Here is a 22,255-nt window from a genome sequence, read left to right as displayed (position 1 = left end):
GATACTCCTGAAGAGATTCGTGCATGGTTGCGTGCCATGCTTTCTAAACCGTTACCTTTTTTCGGACCCAAACCGTTGCTCGTTCATTAAAGAAGCGAACGGTGAATATAAATACACCTAATTCGAGAGAGCACATAGCCCTGCTCTTCACTGTAGACCTCTCCCCTTGGTGCAACAGTTGAGTTTTGTCAAGTTGGTGAACACTCAATATCTTTTACTACACTAGATAAGCTTACATTTATCTTGTGACATCAATAAACTGAAACTACTTTTATTTAATCCAAAACATGCGAGTTTAAAAAATAAATATCTTGGCAACCTACCATACAATGTCCCGCCCTCCCTTTGCCAAAAATAGACAAGGTCAAACATTAAACCAGTCAAAATGTTTAAAGCTGATAGTTATTTTAAACATGTTATTTCTGGGGCTCTTCGATTAATTTGCGATGGTTTAATAGATCTTTATCTTCACGTAAAACATATCTTCACGTAAACATTTTCGCCTCATCTCTTCACAGTTTCCTCACCCGATACTAGACGGTAGGATTTTGACACAGGATAGACATCACGGTACGGCTGTATCAAGTTGCGCGGAAAGGACGACAACAAAATATTTCCTTCATGCTACGATAGCCTTAGCACCAACAACCAAAATACTATATCCTGTCAACCAATACGATCCTGACACAGCATTCCAGCCGACAAAGGGGTCAAAATGAGGACATAGGTGCATCAAAATTGTCTTATAGTATATATTACATATCTGTTCAACAGACTTTGTCATTTGGAGTTCTTATTACTGACCGATGGTCGATCCGAGCCGTTGTTAGAGTCTGAGATCGTCGATCTGAGCTGAGTTGTAGTAGCTGTCGTTACTGAAAATACTCTCAAGCGGAAGCAATCAGAAAGTGGTATGTATGCTTTGATCTCGTTTTAAGTTATGTGTACACTTAGAAATGTGGGCTTAAACCTTGTCACGTAGTGGTATGGTACGTGCTGACAAAGACTGACCTTATATTTGATCGCGCAAACACTCGGCAGGAGCTTTCCTGTTATTCTTTCACTTGTTGGCTTTGTTCTGAGATTGTTTGCTCGATTTTCTTGAGTATAAAGCTACTTAACTCGTATACTTCAGCGCCACTAGCACAATAGTTCAAAGTAATTGATTTTAATTCGTCTTTTAGCCACTGTAGGTAGGCGCCTAGATCACATGTAGATCACTTCCTTATCGCTGAAGCCATTGATCTAGCACGATTCAAAGTAAACAAGATCTTTGTAATGCTGTAACGAATCCAATCTGGTTGTAAATATTTAGTAAGTTTTTATTACAAGACAAATCCCTTAGGGGTCCCCAATCAGGGTGACTGTGTTCCCACCACAGGCATACCATTAGCATTAGGCAGAGTTTAGCAAGGACAACGCAGCCTCTAGTGAAACGCAAAGCACTCAAGACAACTTCTGGTGCTCAATTGACCGCTCTTCCATTGGTCAAGCCTGGTTTTAGAACTGCCTGAACTGCCGTCACTGTTGTCGTGTTGCCTTTTGTTAAACTGACTACTTGTCAGTTTGTGTGAAGGTTACTGTGTTTTATCAAGATTAAACCACATGGGTTTTAAAAAAGGGGTGTGTCACGTAAGACTACCTGAAATTATCAAATGAAAGCATTAACCCTTTAAGTCCCAATAGTGACCAACATGAATTTTCTCCTAACAATATCCATACAATGTCAAGAGATTAGGTTATGAGAATTAATGAAATGATCACCAAAGAGAAAGTGCTGTGATCTTTTCTCAAATTCTTGCAACTTATTCTTTAAAGAAATGCTTAGAGATTAGTTTGGAGAATTGGCTTGTGGAAATTGGGGCTTAAAGGGTTAAGAAAGTGCTCAGAAACATTCAGACTTCTGTTATAAAATTGCAGTCAAATCTCGTTAATATGGACACTGAGCAAGGCTGTGCTCTTAAAGGAAAGTTGAAGGGAGCCCAGTGCTCCACCTCTGGTCAAGGGGGAAGGGGGGAGGGAAGATGCCTCAATTTGACAAGCTATTGTGTTAGTGTCTTAAGAGTTTTGACCAGGGTTAGGGGTTGCTCTCACCTGAGAGCAAAAGTTAGGTGCCAGGGGCCGGCAGGCTCTGCTAGAACACAGCCCTGCTGCTGAGGGGGCCAAAAGAAGTGTCCGTATTAACAGGGTACTGTCCATATTAAGTGGGTTGTCCATAATAATGAGGTGTTGGGTCAAATATAAAATAATGCTTCTAGAAATCAAAAATTGGAGAGAAAATTATGGATAACTACAACATTAAAATATACTTGATCTTGGTTTTGAGTAACAAGATTAGATTTTGATGCAAAGGAGATCAAGCCCTATCCATGCATCTGTTATTACTGTTCAAAGCCTGATGAGTGATTACTTGTGTAGCCTGCATTACAGGCGTTTTATAAGCCAAGCTAGGCGAACACTGTGCACAAAAGGAGTTGGAAGTGTGAGACGAGGGGAGGTGAAAAATGAAGCGCCTGTTACCAGTCCATTGTTCTAGCTCTTCCCACATTCACTACATGAACATTGCATTCCAATTGGTCATTGATGACGCGTTGTTCTGGCTTGTTTGTCTGGAACAAAATAACTGTCACACATTCATGTTCTTTTGACGGTGCTGTTCGAGATGCCTTTCATCTATTTCCAAATGTTCCAGAAATTAAAAAAAAAAAACAAAAGAAATGTTTAAATTTATTGCTTAAGAGGAAAGATATTCTTGGATTGCTTCCATCTAGGCTAGGAAAAAGCCCTGATTTACTAACTTTTTTAAATTAAGTGTTGACAGGCCAAATGCGACTCATAAGCTTGTGACCTTGGAATTTGTTTGAACAACACATTCTCCCTATTTTCTTTCTCACCGCTGTGTGTGATCTTAACTTTGACTGAGCAAATCCTACTTTTGCGGTACTGAGTCTTACATTATTGAAGGTGATTTTGCCCTCGCAGTAATTTCCTGTGTTTTATGCTGCTGTCAGTGTTTCTGATAGTATAAAGGTGACAATTTTTGACTAATGGATTTTGCTTTGATTGGTCCTTTTGAAATCACCGCCGTCAGTCAATACTTGTGAGCGTAGCCAGAACAATGGACTCAGGTAAAAGGCGGTTTATTTTTCTCCTCCCCTTGTCTTGTGCTTCGCACTCGTTTCTCACTTTGCGCAAAATGCCGCGTTCACCTGGCTTGGCTCACAAAGCGCCTGTTATGAAGGCTATTACTTGTGTCGTTTAGTTAACTCCCCAAAGAAAGAAGGTTGGTAAGCCTGTGCTCTCATCAATTAATTTTCATTGTTGTCCTGAATTTTTTCCCCCATATTATTCATTCTTATTGGTTACATTAAAGTCACTGACATGAGATGTAACAATAAAACTGTTTCTGACTCGATTTCATCTGATTTTTACATACAGAGCCACTATACATGTTATGGATAGTTCCACCAGGCATATCCTGCCAGGAGATGAAGTAGACTCTGCAAGTCATCAAGAGAATTTGCACTATTACTTGGTTGAACACCGACGATGGAAGAAGAAAACTTTACAAGCAAGATGCTTGATTGGTCTCATGACATTAATTTGCTGTATATTAATCGTGGTTTTAATTGTGACTTATGAAAGTGGACGTCGTAAAAGTAGGTCCACAAGAGAGTCCTCTAAAAGAGAAGGTCAGGGGACAGCAGGTGATGACAACCTTATCAAGTTTATCCACTTATCAGACATTCATTATGATCCATTTTACAACAAGATGATTTCAAGCAGCTCCTACTGCCGACAACAGGTAGCAAATAGCACGGCAAAGTACATTGCTGAATATGGAAGGATTGGATGTGACTCACCAGCAATGCTGGTGGAAAATTCCTTAGATGCTATGAAAAATGTCAGTCAAGAAGAAGACATTGCATTTATCTTGATGACAGGTAGGGCAGATTTTAATTCTCTGAATATTCTGGAAACGTGTTTCAGATTCAGACTCTTGATTGTTTACAGGCAGTTGCTTACTTGGACTTTCTCACAAAAAATAAAATAATTTGTTAAGTAAAGTAAGCATTTAGCCTGCAGAAATGAATCAGCTATACAGTGTCACTGATATTAATTCATGTGCAGCCAATTATTATTGCATATAAATGTATATAAAACATGATTAAATCTGAAGTTTAGAAAATACACAACTAGAATAAAGATCAGTAAACATGCAGTGCTGCCAACTCTCCCAGACAATCCAGGAAAATCCAGATTTTGGACCATTATCTCTCGCTCTCCAGACCAGAGAATGTAATCTCCTGGATAATTAATCACCAAAGTAAGCCATTTCTTCACTCGACTTTCTGACAATAAAATTTCAACTATTTTCGGTCATTTGAGCTAGTTTAATGTTAATATCGGACATTTCCTTGTCAACTCCGGTATGCCATTGATATACACCTGATTGAAAAAACGTTGTCGCTTGAAAAGTATAATTAAACCATGAACGATGGGACCCAATGGATTTATGGGTACAACTTTATTAGCATTGCAAATTTAAAGTTCTTCTCAAAAATGTTTACATTTTTACGATGTATTCACCAGTACTGGACACATAAGAGATTTTTACAGTTAAAGAGCATAGCCATATCGCTAACGCACACTTGAAAATCATAATATAGGACCTAAAAGTGTTCTTGGAAGACAAAAAAAGACAACAGCATGCCTTAAACAAAGTACTCTAGGGATTTGCATCCGCACGAGCATCTCGTGACAATGTAAACTTTTGTCGAAAGAACTTTGAATTTGCTCTGCTAATGAACGTATATACCCATAAATCCTTGAAACCTCATCGTTCATGATTTATACTTTTTAGCGACAACGTTTTTTCAATCAGGTATATAATAATCTGATTGGTTTTCGCGTGTTTTGTGTCATCACAAATTCGGTGACAATCGGAGTCAATAAGTATTTTTTGCACAAATGACATCATGTAATGTCACATATGATGTCATTTATCATCCCTTTCCTATCAGTTCTCAATATTTGAAGACGTAGGGGGTGGGGGGGGGGGGGTTGACAGCCGTGAGCAAATATTACATGGTGATAATAAAAATGGATATACAGTTAAGTCAACCAGTGAAGCTTGCCACCAAACACTGATGATCGCATTTTTCTGCTTTAAGCTGGAAAGTGATTGTTAGAATAACAAATGAAATCATGGCAATAAAGCTTAGGGTGGAGCGTATTAGAGAAGTGGCTTAAAAGATTTTTTGCTGTTCAAAAGGGAGACTTGATGAGATTTGGCAATTATGCTTTCGAGATATTATTATTATGTTGATGATGATCGAGGACACTGAAATTACAAGATGTAGACCTTGACAACTACACAGAAGTATCAGAGATTATGTAAGATGTAATATTATTATTTTGTTGTTGACATTAGGAGACTTATCAGCTCATCAAATGTGGACAAGCTATGCTGGCCCTCAGCGAGTGTTGGACAACATTGCCACAGTCAGTAAACAGATGCATTCAAGATTTCCAAACATTCCTATTTTTCCAATGATTGGAAATAATGATCTCCCAGGCCACTATGTTTTACCAAAGGCTGGTGATGACTGGTATCAAAAGGTGTTGTCTTCTTGGGAATCACTTATAATATGCTCTGAGTGCCCTGGCAGTGTCAAGAAGCCTACAACCCAGGCTATTTTGCAGGAAAGCTTTTTAGAGGGTGGATACTATAATGCAAGCATTGCAGGTAACCAGTGCCATACCAAGATTATCATTAATTTTTAGCATGTCATGTGTTCATAAAAAATCACCACTCACAAAAAGGTGCTGTATGCATTAAAAATCACTTCCACTAAAAGGTGCAGTACTGGCATTAAAGGTAATTTTCACTCATACTGACCTTAAAATGCAAGCATTGTAGGTAATCAGTGCAATACCAAGATTATCATTATATTTGTGCGTGTTCATATAACCGAGAGTGAAAATCACCTTTAGGGAGAAGGTGCGGAATTCAATGGAGGATACCATTACCCTTTACTCATGGGTGTGGTGGTGGTGCGGGCAGTGGTTTGTCGCACCTGAGTATTCCTAAAATTGTTTGTTTGGGGTATTCATTCCATCTGTCAAAATCCCCAACCATTTTTAAAACTTGAGAAAATTGGGATCATTGAAAAATGTCACTTGGGAAAATGCAAATAAGTGTAAAATGTTACTGAGAGAGTGCCAATCAAAAAATTCTCTGTCAGGGGTATTGTTCTTGCTCTTCCCCTTCATCTTGCTCCATTTTTAGCTGCGTCACTTACAAGTGTGAGAACTGGGATTTATTTTAAGAGAGCAAAAATGACAGTTCCCTTTGAAACCTAACCTGACAAGTACCCCACCTTTCCCAGGTGAAATTTTTTTAATGGGCATTGTTCTGTCATGTATTATATGCATTTGGCCTGAACCCTCTTTTGCCCTTTCCCTGGGAAATTTAGATTGGTGGAATAAAACGAATTAAGCTCAAGGCATATTTTTATGCCAAGAAGTATGCGAGTTGTTCAGGTGTTAAACACAGATGCATTTGCTTTTAATTACATAATAGCCACTTGATATTTTTATGTGACTGTGACTGACCTGTTACCAATGATGTAACCTTGTCAATGTGTTTTCTTTTTTCTAGATGGAAAAGTGGTCCTGCTAGTATTGAACAGCCTTTATTGGTCAGTAGCAGTAAAGCGAAGTGTGGAAACCGATCAGAAGGCTTCCAAGCAATTGGTTTGGCTGGAAAATCAATTAAAACTTGTTAAGAGTCGTGGACAAAAAGCTATGTTGGCCAGCCACATCCCCGGAGGGTGAGATACTCTTGAACTGATGCCGGGATACTTTTATGGCATATTTCTGCTTTTTGCCATTTTAACTTCCCCCAAGGGTGAAATATCTTCCTCTAACTACTCCATTATCCCACAATTTAAATTTGTGTCAGAAAGATTTGCCCTTCCTTGGTCCATGTTACAGTTAGATTAGTTTTCATGGCTAAATAAGGAAGTGGGAAAAGGTTGCCATATTGCCCAAAGTGTAGGAAGGGCACGCAGTGTTGTGCTATAGTCTACAGACACTTGATTGAGGTTAATTTGATCAATCTTGCATTTGATACTTCATCTTCGTTCGCGGTGAAAATTAGACAATCAATAGTGCTGTTTCCTACACCATCTACAATGTCAGGAGGGAGAAGATCTCGCAAACATAAATGTTTTCGTAGCGCTATCAGCTCTTATCTAACATGCACAACTCAATCAAGCTAGAGCACTGCAAGATCGGTCCCTGTTGCTTTATATTCAAACTTTTAATAATATATCGGTCAGCTCTCTCTATAATGGACTGCATTAGAGGCAGCTCGTTTTGCCCATCTGAGACTAGACTTGCCTGCAAGTCGAGCTAAAAGAGAAAGAGAGCTCCTTGCGCCTTCCCTGCTCGCTTGCACGTTCTCTCGCGGTTCGCTGTCCGTTTTAGGGAGGTGTCCATTTCAAAAAGAGTAATTTATCCCATAATTGTAAAATTTACACCTATTTTAAGAGTAAAAGACCAAATGGGGCTGAAACTGACTTAAAATCCCTTGTTGATCTATTTTTTTTTTCTCTCTCTCTCTTTTTTTAGTATCGACACATTTGACAGCAAGCCTTACTGGTTCAATAATTATACAGAAATCTACGTGCGACTTGTGACAAAGAACTACAGTGACGTGGTCATTGGTATGTACTGTAACTTATAGATGCTGTTTTCGATTTAAGTTTGCAAACAAATACAAACCTTCAACTTTATGATTGTCTATTTAAGAACGATTTCTACCCATTATAACTTAAACCGGACATAGCCTTATTGACCAGGTGTGAACACCTCAGTTTCACGGTGAAGTTCGCAGGTGAACTGTTGCATTTAAGTGTTTTCATACTTCATACTGTAAATCACAACATTCTCTTCCTTTTTTTGTCTAGGTCAGTTCTTTGCCCATTCGCATAAAGATGACTTTCGTCTCCAAATGTTTGAACCAGAGACCAGTATCACAGCAAAGTCCTTTGTTCTACTTGCTCCCGCTATCTCCCCTGTTTACCACAACAATCCGGCTTTCAGATTGGTCTCTCTTGACACAGATCAACTGTCGCTAGCAGATTACACCCAGTACTACATGGATCTAGTCATGGCTACACGTGAGTTTTGATTTAATAAAGTTAATAAAGATTTTTCAAGAGTAGAAATCTTTCTTTGTATCCGCGGGGCTTTGCATTTTTTTCATCTTCTTGAAAAGATTGGCATTCATGTGATATGTGGCATTTTTCTTAAATACAACCCAGTAAACTGACCTCTTCTTGCAGCTTCAAACTTGACTATCATTGTTATGAACAAGTTACTATTGTGAAACAATGAACGAGCCTGTCATACACTTTTCACCATGAATAACATTAAGCAATTATTGGATGGCAGTGAGTATGATATGAAGAATTATGCAGATCATGGAGGATGTATTACAGCTAACTCTCTTTAAGCCAGACTCCATTGCGACCTGCTTTACCCCTTAAGCTCTGCTATTCACATACAAATTCTCCAAACTGATCATAATCATTTGTAAAATTTGCTCTCCTTCAGAATTCTCAAATCCAGTGTGGCAAGTGGACTATACCTTCAGCAAAAAGTATCCTTCAAAAAACACTCTAATCAATGCAGAGCGAATCTACGAACTGAACGAGCAGCTAATTAACCAGACAAGTGATACATTCTGGAACGGATATGCTTTCTCGCGAGAGACGAACTACCAGCCAATGTCTTATAATCGTTTCACGTTGTACTGCGGGATGCGGTTCGTCGATTTCCAAAATTTCCAGAAATGCACTCAGAAATATAGTGTGCCTGGTGGATGACAATGCTTTTAAAGTTAATGTCCTCGTTTCTATGTAAAAAAAAAAGGCCATGTTGTATTGTATTGTCCTTGAGAAAATGGAACCATTTTAGAGTTGAGAGTTGAGGCCAAGGCGTGACTTAGAGTTGAGAGTTGAGGCCAAGGCGTGACTTGTTGTGAGTAAACTCTGTTATAGAAGAATAATCAAATTACCTAAACAAGAAAAGAGTTGCCTAAGGAGCAATATTGATGATAGTGGCTTAAGTTTTACGATTGCAAATCATCTTATCATACAGAACTACAATAAATATTGTTTTTGTATCAGATTTATCAGTTTTCTTGATACTTCCTGTCATATGTAACTGGAAGTTCTAATGTTAATTAGAAACGATAGAACGATCGTCATGAATGTCTTTGAAGGCGAGTTGCATATTTCATTTTAAAAAAATTGACCTGTAAATTTGAAAATATTCTCAAACACATTTTCCTGGCCTATTTTGCCTATAAAAATGGAAAATTTGCAGATTTTTGAAGAAATCGATGGACTAACCCTTTCGAGTTTTTTAACTTCTTGTTTTTATAGTCTGAAAAGGCTTTTTCTCTTTGTAGAATATTCTGAAACACATTTTCCTCCTTTTACCCTTCCCTTATTACTAATTACTTGCGGGCGCGAACAATAGAAATGTCATCATTTCCCACCAATTCCTCGTGGCCCCTTTTCAAGCAAATCGAGATTTTTTCTGACATGCTGACTGTATATTTCAACTATAAGTACTTTCCTTTATATACGCGCGAGTTTAATACTAGAGACTGCCTCCTGCACACGAATCAATGATATCATCCGTAAGAAATTGATCAAGAAAAACTCTAAAATACTTCACATCTGGACATGATGCAGTTTGCGGTGATGTAATTATTTCTTCGCTGCATTACAAATCATATTTAGCCTTGCTTGTGTAAGCATCGAGACTCATAAATTGTCTTCCAGTCCTGTACTAGGAGCTTCATAGCCTCCCCGCAGACGTCCTTTGGGGTTCGTTTGTCACGCATTCATTTCTCCCCCACGGACGTCTGCTAAACACAGCCGACATTTACGTTCTGGATTGTTTGAATAAGCCAATAAGCGGTTAGTTATTGTGTCACGATCAGCCAATCACGGGCTGTGATATAAGTGAAACGGCACCCTACGAATTATTTCTCGCTTTTTTAGAGGAATATTTATTCCATATCTATGCATGGATGAGACTCCGAAGAAAGTTATACGAAGCGAATTTTTTGGTTTTCTTTGCAGCTGTAATTTAGGAAAGGACCAGGTTCGTGTGTTTAGAAAAAGCGCAGTCGACATCGCAAGGCTCATCAAACGTGCTCTGGACGTTGATGTGTCTTTGTATTCTCAAGTGAATTATTTATTTGCACCGCTATCTTCTACGTGAGACGACTCAAACGTTTTGAAAAAATCACAGAAACGATGCAATAAAGCTGCAGTCAGATGTATAGTTTTTTCGGAAGTTGTGACTATAAAATAATCTGCTTTTCTTTGAAAGACTTCAGACAACAGTCTCGAGCGCGGAGCGGTTTTCAGCGCGGTCGAAAACAATATTTACTATTAACTCTGTATATATTCGAAGTATTAAGAAAAGAGAACTTGTAAACGTTTATAGGGAAGATATTCAAATCATTCTTCGAAAACAAAGGCCGTTTCATTTTTTGCGAAATGTAATTCCACCAAGGTCATCAGGGGCACCCAACGAGAATATAGTTCAAAACCACTTAAACATAGCATTGTTAAACGTGTTTTAGTATTTAAACGGTGGATATGGGCATATTTTTATCCCCTATAAATTTTTCATCTGTTCGGATTTCCTAGCTGAAAGTCTAGTGATCCGAAAATTATAGGGATCAAAAATTACCCGTTCGAAAATTTTAGCCAGAAAAAAGGCTCCCGAAAATTCTAGGTGACCTTTTTAGGATAAAAATCCGTTGAAGATGGGCAATTTTACCATTTTTTAGATGTTCGAAAATCATAGGAGAGGCAGGCAAGCAAGAAATTTTACAACAAACGTTCCGAAAATTCTAGATCTCAAATCGTCTTCCGAACAGATATTTTCCCGAAAATTGTCGTTGGGTGCCCCTGGGTCATGGGTCGCGGACCAAGGACCAGTACGCGAAATTTGGTTATATTTTTTCAAGAGTAGGTAAAACAAAAAATTCGAAGTCCACAGTAATGTGCTTCCAACGGAAGTAAAAGGTTTATCTGAAAACTTGTTCTGCAAAAAGGCACGTCTTCCCGTTGCGGTTATTTATTCACAAGCTAAGTAAACATGACCACGGGGCCGCCGAAGTCCAAAATTCAACCTAGAACGACAAATTAACCTACCTGTGAACAAACTTTAATCTCGCTCCTTCAAAGAAAGAAGGAATGCTTATAATCAATAAATCATTGAACCTTTCATTGTTCATTGTATTTTATTTCTCGACGAAGTATTTAATCATGCTCGGGAAAGTCGCCGACCAAGGACGACATACTAACTGTATAAGTCACTCGCTAACATTTCCTCCACCGATCGATCTTCAACCAAGTTTTTGGGCTTCCGTAAACAACAGAGAAAGTTCCTCTCTCGACAACCCTCATATTCTCTTTGCTAATATCACTGAGCGTTACAGCAGGAATACCAATATTTTCCAGCTTTGTAGATTGATCTTTCAAGATTTACCAGGGGAGAAACAACAACAACAATAATGTCCAGTAGTTCCACGCACTGTGTCGCAAACAAGCAGCAAAGCTTGATAGATAAGGGATTTGCCAAATCCCGTCGGCAAATTTATAAACACAATTCGGTCTTTGTCATAAAATTTGCAGGATAACTTCTCTCTGATACTTGTTTATCTCTGTATTAATTACAAATTTCTCGCACACTCGATCAAAAGCCTCACTGATCGTGTGAATCTGAAGCGGCTCGGGTTACGTTTTACAAAAATCCGTAAACGGCCCGTGATTGGTGAACGTAAATCGGGAGCTTAAGGTGACTCGACCCAGTTTTTTTTAGGGGGTACCATCCTACTTTGAAGCTCTCTGGTATCCCCACCTTTACTTTTATCGTAAGTCTAACACATAGAATGGATAACATATAGATCAATCTACAATGGAACATAAAATTTTTGGCGATCGGAGTAAATGTCACGTGGTTATAATGCCACGCCCCTTTGAGGTCTGAGTCGAAAATCTGCTGTTGCCGGCATTTTTTCGTGAAAATCTCTCGGCTACACATAGTGTGCATTAGTGCCTTGCGCTGAACAGAGTTTCACCAAAATCGCAAAGACCCAATTCGAGAAATTCAGCGGTTTCCAAATTTAGGTCATAATTTATGCGAAAATGATAAGCAAACTTTAAACGGATTATATCTAATAAACTATGAGATTCATCTCTGTATTTTGGGCATCCTTATAACAGATGGGTCCTTGCAAGTTAGCAAAATAATTTAGGGCCTTGTAAATGCGCGCGATTTCGAGCAAAGCAAACATATAGAAATTATAGTTTTCGCTATTTGTTGACGTTTGTCAGCGTTTAAGAGTCAATCTCACAAAAAAAGCATTTTCTTAAAAATTCGTAGTTTTTTTTCTTTCAAATTTTTTCAGGGCCACAATTGATTAACTAACAACCCGGACTCTGAATTTCATGGTCATGCAATGACCACGCTTGGCTGACTTCCGAATGCATACCGAGATATGATAATTTAGTATAAGAAAATAGAAGGGATTCCCGTCACGAGTTGGTTTAATTATTGGCTTGCAGTAAACCTATGAAAAAATGATATTTTTTTAATAGTAAGTAGATTTAGTGTGTAGCACTTCTTGATTTTTTTGCAAAGGCACAAGAAGCACGAGAATTCATTAAAAATTGTGAGTTAAACCTCTAAGTATCACGCGATGGCCTGTCTCACTGTACCAAAATTATCATATTCGGAAGTCAGCCAAGCGCGGTCATTGCACGCGTGCTGAACAAGAATGCTGTATAATGACAGACTAGAAACAATAGACAACTCCCAAAGCACAAACTCAGCCAAAACGCTAACAATCTTCAATGTTTACTTAAGTTTGGGCTTATAGAAGGTAATGTCACAGTTTTTCAATGACCATGAAATTCAGAGTCCGGGTAGTTAGTTAATCAATTGTGGCCCTGAAAAAATTTGAAGGAAAAAAAACTACGAATTTTTAAGAAAATGCTTTTTTTGTGAGATTGACTCTTAAACGCTGACAAACGTCAACAAATAGCGAAAACTATAATTTCTATATGTTTGCTTTGCTCGAAATCGCGCGCATTTACAAGGCCCTAAATTATTTTGCTGACTTGCAAGGACCCATCTGTTATAAAGGATGCCCAAAATACAGAGATGAATCTCATAGTTTATTAGATATAATCCGTTTAAAGTTTGCTTATCATTTTCGCATAAATTATGACCTAAATTTGGAAACCGCTGAATTTCTCGAATTGGGTCTTTGCGATTTTGGTGAAACTCTGTTCAGCGCAAGGCACTAATGCGCACTATGTGTAGCCGAGAGATTTTGAAGAAAAAATGCCGGCAACAGTAGATTTTCGACTCAGACCTCAAAGGGGCCTGGCATTATAACCACGTGACATTTACTCCGATCGCCAAAAATTTTATGTTACATTGTAGATTGATCTATATGGTATCCATTCTATGTGTTAGACTTACGATAAAAGTAAAGGTGGGGATACCAGAGAGCTTCAAGGTAGGATGGTACCCACCCAAAAAAACTGGGTCGAGTCACCTTAAGCAACAGCGTTTTTGAGCGACGGACCTCAACCGGAAGTGGACTTTTTGCATCATTGGGCAGTGGTTCTGTTGAAACTCTTTGGTAAATCGTCTTTATAAGAGAAAAGAAGCTTAGCAATACAAATTTGTTAGCGTCAAGACATATGAGAAGGGAGAAGGCCTCACTTCCGGTCGACGTGCGTCGCTCAAAAACGTCTTTGCTTAAGTTCCCTATTGTCGGCTGTGTTTAGCAGACGTCCGTGGGGGAGAAATGAATGCGTGACAAACGAACCCCAAAGGACGTCTGCGGGGAGGCTAGGAGCTTCAGGACCTTTAACGAAAAAAAAATCGCAAAACTTTGCGTTCACTGTTTGCGTTACTCCAAATTTGGCCAACAAATTTTGGCCAATTATGTGGCTAGTTCCAGTCCCCGGTCGGTTATTACCGTAACGCAACCATTTTTTTCAAAAATCAGAAATGCGGCAAGGATTTTGTTCCGGGGTTTGCGAAGAATGACCATGAAAGCTTGTATCGACGCGTTTTGACCAAATACAAGTCGAGCAAATTATTTTAAAGGATTCTGGAGGATAACAAGCAAGACAAACGCGAAAATCCAGGTAAGAAAATAGTAAGAATCGCCGAGCCGGCCATGTCTGCCACACAGTACTCTCTGATACTCTTCAACTGCTTCAAACGCGACGAATTCCTTCCCGCTTAGCTTTTTGCCTTCAAAGCCTTGCTTATTTTGATGAATTCTATATAAAAATTCATATATGCTTGTTTTTAACCCGATATTTCGATGAAAAACTAAAAAATAAAGCGTCTTTTAAAGATAAACAGCAAACCACGAGTATTGAATTTCATTATGCTAATTAGCTGTAATCTCATTAGCAGTATGTAACAGCGTCAGAAAATGAATTGTAGAAAATTCCTAGCTGCTCTATATTTTCGAACGATTTTCCTGCTGTTTTGTTTAGATGTTATATACCACACAAAATAGACATTTTTCCTGGCAAAATTACATTCTCTATTAATGGCTCAGTCAATTCCAAGCGTGCCCATTCCTTCCCCCCCACCCCGGGCATTTGTCAAGTATTTGTCATCTTGTTTTGGAAAATCTGCATATGCCCCACAATGGTGCTTAAAATGAGGTACAAATGCCCCACCCTGGGACAACACCAAAATTGTATTTCCAGTTTATTTTCCATTTCCAAGCTGCGAATACCATATTTATGGGAAATCTGTAATAATTTGATCAAAACGCATGAGGCACCCTACGCGAATCGCCCCTAACTGCCTGTTATAATTGTTGCAAAAATCACTTCTATCTGATTAATATCAATGACAGAACTATAAACTAGAATTTTTATAATACCTTTCCTATTTTCGAAGACTTTTAATATAGTGAACGCGAAAGAACGTTAATTATTATTTGCACATCGCCCAAATAAAGTAATCGAGATCGCTTCTTTTGATTCAAAGTTGCAATAGGCATGCAATACATGCGAATGTAAACAAGCCACTGTCTCGTACAAGATAAAAAGCATACCGGAAAGAAAGCTCTGCTTACAGGGTACATACTTGATTCCACTTTTACGATCTCAAAAACCTTGCAACAAAGAAAAGCAATTCTCAGCAGTGTGTGGACAAAGGAATTAAAAGGATGAACATGTTGAAGCAAGGCAAGGATAATTTTCAATGTGGAGGAAAAGATGAACTTTATCTGAAGCTTACCTTTTTTATTATGGCCGGTTTTATCAGAAATTTAGAAGTATTAAATCCAGGGATTAAATCTGTCAAAAATATTTGGAATTTAAAACAGGTTTGGATCACACCTAAGAGTTTAAGCCATTTTTGTGCTTTCTGTCAGGTGTTTATAAAAATGTGTTCATGAGGAATGACATTTCAAATATCATATTACAGGAAATAGCTCTGTTTTTTGATATGATGTTATCATTTAGCCAGGTCAATTTTTTGGGTATTTGTAGCCATTCGCAATTATTGCTTTGTGTTGTTTGAGTTTTAGAAGTACTGAATATTTCTGAATCGTTGGTAGTATTAAACATTGAATTAAATCACACTTTGGAATTGATGGGTTTGGCTTATAGCCAAGAGTTTGACAATATTTTTGCCCTCAGTTGTTAAGAGTCAAAGAAGATGTCATGCAATGACGGAAAATTCCGTGATCGTGCAGGAGATGAATGTGAGATTGTTTCAGTGGGGGAAATGAGGATGGGATGAGTGGCCACGTATAAAGTATTTCGGCAGTTTGATAATTTTTTTTTGGAGCTAGTAGACATTAGCCTGTTACTTGAACATTGAATGCATTATTTCATTGCATATGTTCAGAAAGGAGGTGATTTCTTAAAATCTTACTGAGAAAACACATGCAAACTGCTTGTGTGAGAATTGTTTTTAAAACCCTTGTAGGTTAATTAGATCAAGTCGATTTCTCTCATATATGAACCACAAAAGTGGCAAATTCCAAAGCTGTCACGTGCAAGCAGCGTTACAATGCAACTCACAGTAGGGGCCTGAATACATGAGCCGGACTGGATAGCTCTGCTTATGTAACTTTTATCCTGGTATTGCATGAAAAGGGCCAGCCCGGAGTGGCCAGCTATATATAGAGATTGGAAGCAGTGTGCATGTTCCTCGCTTGGTTCATTCACTGGGCTGCCTGGCAAGCATGGTCAATTGGAAAAACTCCAGCTGGGAAAAACAAATAATAGCAAGATCTGTACATGATATTTGGCATGAAATACCACTCATGATACTTCAAAATTGTCTCAAATTTCACTCGCCTAACAGCTCGTGAAATTACACATAACAATTTTGAAATTTAACTTGTGGTATTTATGCCCAAAATCACTACAAATCATGTTATTACCTATACTAATTTATCTACATATATGACTTATGACATATATGATCACATTACCGTGGACAGGTGGCTGGGTTTTAATTTTTTTTCCTACCCTGGATAAGCAACTTTGAAACTATACTGTATCATTATTAGCCACAAATCAGTCATCTACAGTAGTTCTCTAGATAAACAGAACAAATGCGATGCAGAAACCTGAGTTGCCTTAAAAACAATATTTTTATTTAGTACTCTTAGTCATTGTAACCTAACAGAGATAACGACAGTGTAAGTAGAAGTTATAGTCTGATAGTTACAAAACACGTTTAATTTTCCAGAAAAATATCTGTGCATGGCAAATTGAACATGAAGCTCTCATTGTAATCCTCAGAGGCCACCTGGGGGCATGAAAACTTGAACCGAAAGCTTGCCTTAATCAGCTGAAGAGGTGGGTAACATTGCAAGACCCCTACTAGATAATGCTATCTTGAAAACAAATTTGCTGTTGATGCCTTGATACATTTACCAAGCAGAATGCGTGATGCAAATGTTAAACAATTCACTTTATGATAAACACTCAGTGAAAAACATGTAGACTAATTTATGTATACGTTGTAAGTAATATTTTATCTCAGGTAATTTTTTTTTTTTTTTTTTTTTTGGGGGGGGGGGATTTTAATGTATTGCTAATGAAGTTAAAACAAAAGAAAAATAGATACAAATCACCTTAGATAAAAAATTAACTACAACATATATATCCATAGGAACATTGCAAGAAGCCATCAACCAAGGCACCACACTGGCCTCGGAGATGCCAACCCCTGGAAATCTAAAATCTGGAGACTCTCTCTTTTGCATCAATGAATCAATGAACACAATGAATCAGAGAACAGAGAAACGTAGGGATACCACGCTAATTTGGGTACTTTTCAAATTGGAACCTTATGCTAACTTCTTAGTTTCTTCCAAACTCTATTGACCATGATTCTATTTTTTCCGCTTTCTTTTTTAAAGAGAAGAAGGTCCATATTACTCCGATCTAAAATTATCAGAGCGGACAAAGGGAATCCTGGTTTCTTTGGGAATTGATTTTTTGTGGAAATTCGACGGGGTGTATAGGCGTTGAGACGTATTTTGCGTAAACCGCTGACACTTCAACCGAATTTACACAATAAATCAGTTAACAGAGAAACGTAGGGATACCAATCCAAAATTATTAACGTGGACAACGGGAATCCTGGTTTGTTTGGGAACTGATTTCTTGTGGAAATTCGACGGGGTGTATAGGCGTTGAGACGTATTTTGCGTAAACCGCTGACACTTCAACCGAATTTACACAATAAATCAGTGAACAGAGAAACGTAGGGATACCATTCCAAAATTATTAATGTGGACAACGGGAATCCTGGTTTGTTTGGGAACTGATTTCTTGTGGAAATTCGACGGGGTGTATAGGCGTTGAGACGTATTTTGCGTAAACCGCTGACACTTCAACCGAATTTACACAATAAATCAGTGAACAGAGAAACGTAGGGATACCAATCCAAAATTATTAACGTGGACAATGGGAATCCTGGTTTGTTTGGGAACTGATTTTTTGTGGAAATTCGACGGGGTATATAGGCGTTGAGACGTATTTTGCGTAAACCGCTGACACTTCAACCGAATTTACACAATAAATCAGGGAACAGAGAAACGTAGGGATACCAATCCAAAATTTAGCAACGTGGACAATAGGAATCCTGGTTTGTTTGGGAACTGATTTTTTGTGGAAATTCGACGGGGTGTATAGGCGTTGAGACGTATTTTGCGTAAACCGCTGACACTTCAACCGAATTTACACAATAAATCAGGGAACAGAGAAACGTAGGGATACCAATCCAATTTCGGTACTTTTCAAATTGGAAACTTATACTGGAGATATAATAATCATAAGATACCCCTCTCATTGAGATTCTTTCCAACGCAAAAACTTATTCTAACTTTCTAGTTTCTATTTATTTCTACAGGTAATGGTTGAGCACATTTTATTCCCAGAATTTCTAACCTTTTTCCTTCATTGCCTCTAGTGTTGTTGTTTTAGAGCGGCTTTTATTCAGTTTTTCCAGGTCAAAGCGAGGATGTGCATAATTGGAGCTAAAATTATTAGGTAGAGATTTGGAATCCTGAATCCTGAGTGACCACAGATGGCTGCTTTTGGTGGTACTGTTGTATCTTCGAGTTTTAAAGTTTGGCTGGTATGAGTATATTACGTAATGAATTTCTTTTTTAGATAGGTCTTTTACAATATATACTATCACGATTTCCCTTAGCAACGGCTGGCTTTTTATGAGAGGCAATATCTCATCAAGATGTTTTTTGGACTTCAACAACATTCTATGCCCAAAGACACTTTTTTTTTTAACGGAGAAACAACTCCACGCCATACATTTCTTTGCAGCGACTCGCAATTTTTGCCCCGTGGCGATCCCATAATCCTGTGCGCAAAACATGCGTCTCCTATTACTGAAAAATCATTCATTTACATCTGATAAATTAATGGGGAATTTTAAATTTTTTTCTCATAATTAACAGCTTAACAGAGGAAGAGAACCTAGAGCCCCCCAACAAAGTGTCGTGCCTTACAGAGAAGCGGAAATCTGAATTGTTGTTCTGTGAAAAAAAATAATGGATTGTAAGAACAGAGCACTGAATGTTGAACAGATTGAAATGCTGCTAGCATTTATCTCCTCTTTAAAACCATATCAGCAGATTTACGATCACGATTAAGTCCCCTTTACAGACACCATTTCGTGAAATAGAGGATAATAAAAGGTGAAGCGCTTATCATGGCTTGTTCCACTAGCCTTCAAAACCAACCTTCGTTTCAGGTGGTCACTTATGTCCAGGATCGATCTTGTTAGCAAAAATTTGCTAGCAAATTGCTTTCGCAATTGTCGCAAAAGAAATAATTGAGAAAATATTATGTCAGAAAATGACTTACAAATATCGCAAAAATCGCAAAAATAACAAATCTAACAAAAATCAAGACTTAGAAAAAAAAGAAGCCAAGAAGAACCCCGAAATGTCCGCAAATATCGCAAAAGTAACAAGGATTTTTCTTGTTAGGTGAAAACACCGGTGACAAACATCGCAAAAGTAGCAAAAATAACAAATCTAAAATCAAATCAAATCTTGGAAACAGAAGAAGCCAAGAAGGGCCCTGAAATGTCCGCAAATATCGCAAAAATCGCAAAAATAACAAGGATTTTTTTTGCTACCTAAAAACACCCATGACAAACATCGCAAAAATACCAAATGTAACAAAATTCCAGACTTACAAAGAAAAGAAGCCAAGAAGGGCCCCGAAATGTCCGCAAAAATCGCAAAAGTAACAAGGATTTTTCCCGCTAGCTGAACACAACCGTGACAAATATCACAAAAATCGCAAAAATAACAAATCTAAAAAGAATCAAGACTTGGAAACAGAAGAACCCAAGAAAGGCCCCGAAATGTCCGCAAATATCGCAAATATAACAGGGATTTTTTTTGCTAGGTAAAAACACCCGTGACAAATATCGCAAAAATAACAAATCTAACAAGAATCAAGACTTGGAAAAACATTTGCTAGCAAATTTTTGCTAACATGATCGATCCTGGACATATCTCCAGGTGGTCGTTTCTCGTTTGCCATGTAAAAGTCCCGTAGGAAGGACTTTGGAGCGTGAGCCTTGGTTCCTATCCAGATTTCCTGCCCGCTTTTTTCTCCTGGGGTTTTATGGGCAAGTTTTTTCTGGCCTCCGTCTGAACGCTCTCATTTAAGTTGTAAGCGGTAGCTCAGCTCTGCCAAATTTCCCAGAGTCTTGCTTCATTTTTTAGCTAACCCAAGATTAGCTTTAGAATTGCAATGTTGTACACCTCCAGTCAGGGTTATGCCCTTTCATACTTGACTTTTAAATAGTTTGTCGCAGATTACTAGTTGCTGTATGTACTTCGCAGAGATGGTTTTGTCCAAGCCGTCCTTTGCTTACACACTAAGTCTGTTGCTGAGTAGTACAGTCAAAATTTAAAATAACCATTATTTGACAGTGAGAACTTTGTACATTACTTTAGGAAATTGAAATAAAAGTGTTTTCCTTCTTGGGTGTTCATGTTTTGGTTCAATTTTATCCTTGGTTTAAATTATATTTTCCTTTGTTGTTGGGTATCAGTGGTCGTGTATGATAATGAGTGAAACCAAGGATAAATTTGAACCACAACATACATTTGTTGTGTACTACGCATACACACGTTCTCGAGCGAGAGCAATCTTCAGTGACACTCCGATCGTTGTCAAAGGTCAGGTTTACGTTCAGTGGATCTTACCAACAGTCAACTATGCATGTGAGACCTTACGAAATAACAAACCTTTAAGCTCCGAACTTTACAGAGAGTGCGTGAGAGAATCATGCTAAACATCACATGACGAGATCACACGACTTGTTGTTTTTATAGCCTGGAAAAGCTTTTTTTCTCTCTAGAATACTCTCAAAAAAATTTTCCGGGGATATTTTGCCAATATTAAAAATATGGAAAAATTGCCAATTTTTGACCAAAATCATAAACTAACCGCTTTGGAAGAATTCCAAATTTTCGACTTCCCTGCTAGCAGAGGTCTCTCATTTTTGCCTCGCCGTGAGAGACCTCTGCTAGCAGGGAAATTTTCGACTTTTTTAACTTGTTCTTTTTATAGTCTGCAAAGGCTTTTTTTTCTTTCTAGAATACTCTAAAACACATTTTGCTGTGCTATTTTGCCTATATATAAAATATGGAAAAATTGCCAATTTTCAACCAAATCCATGGACTAACCCCTTTGGAAAAATCAATTTTTCAGCTTTTTCAACTTCTTGTTTTTATAGCCTAAAAAGGCGTTTTTTCGTTCTCGACTATCGTAAAACACATTTTCCTGGCCAATATTAACTAAAATAAAAAGATGCAAAAATGGCCAATATTTTACCAACACCATGAACTAACCCCTTCGGAAAAATCTCAATTTTTCGACTTTATGAACTTCTTGTTTTTATAGCCTAGAAAGGCGTTTTTTCGTTTTACACTATCGTAAAAGACATTTTCCTAGCCCATATTACCTGAAATAAAAAGATGGGAAAATGGCCAATTTTTTAACAAAACCATGGACTAACCCCTTTAGAAAAATCTCATTTTTTCGACTCTTTGAACTTCTAATTTTTGTAGCCTAGAAAGGCGTTTTCTCGTTCTAGAATATCGTGAAAGACATTTTCCTGGCCTATATTACCTAAAAAAAAAACAAACTTGGATACATGGCCATTTTTAGACCAAACCCATGAGTTAACCCCTTTGGAAAAATGTCAATTTTTCGACTTTTTGAACTTCTTGTTTTTATAGCCTAGAAAGGAGTTTTTTCGTTCTAGAATATCGTAAAAGGCATTTTCCTGGCCTATATTGCCTAAAAAAAAAAAAGTTGGAAAAATGGCCATTTTTGGACCAAAACCATGAACCTTTGGAAAAATGTCAATTTTTCGACTTTTTGAACTTTTTGTTTTTAAAGCCTAGAAAGGCGTTTTTTCGTTCTAGAATATCGTAAAAGACATTTTCCTGGCCTATATTGCCTAAAAAAAAAAAAGTTGGAAAAAAGGCCATTTTTGGAAAAATGTCAATTTTTGACTTTTAAAACTTGTTGTTTTTAAAGCCTAAAAAGGCGTTTTTTCGTTCTAGAATATCGTAAAAGACTTTTTCTTGCCCTAT

General features: G+C 37.8%; 1 protein-coding gene across 1 annotated transcript; it reads left to right on the top strand.

Annotated features, from left to right (window-relative positions):
* The first annotated feature begins 755 nt into the window (after positions 1-755).
* Positions 756-9,199, top strand: LOC140921560 (sphingomyelinase phosphodiesterase D-like). Its single transcript, XM_073371561.1, has 7 exons — positions 756-911; positions 3,439-3,944; positions 5,435-5,749; positions 6,665-6,836; positions 7,639-7,733; positions 7,977-8,189; positions 8,626-9,199. The coding sequence occupies exons 2-7, from the start codon at positions 3,455-3,457 to the stop codon at positions 8,895-8,897; spliced, it is 1,557 nt and encodes a 518-aa protein (XP_073227662.1). The 5' UTR covers positions 756-911; positions 3,439-3,454; the 3' UTR covers positions 8,898-9,199.
* The last annotated feature ends 13,056 nt before the right edge of the window (positions 9,200-22,255 follow it).

Source organism: Porites lutea, chromosome 12 (genome assembly GCF_958299795.1).
Source record: "Porites lutea chromosome 12, jaPorLute2.1, whole genome shotgun sequence".
Classification (NCBI taxonomy): Eukaryota; Metazoa; Cnidaria; class Anthozoa; order Scleractinia; family Poritidae; genus Porites; species Porites lutea.
Note: the sequence above shows the minus strand (reverse complement) of the source record. Positions and strands in the feature narration are given on the sequence as shown.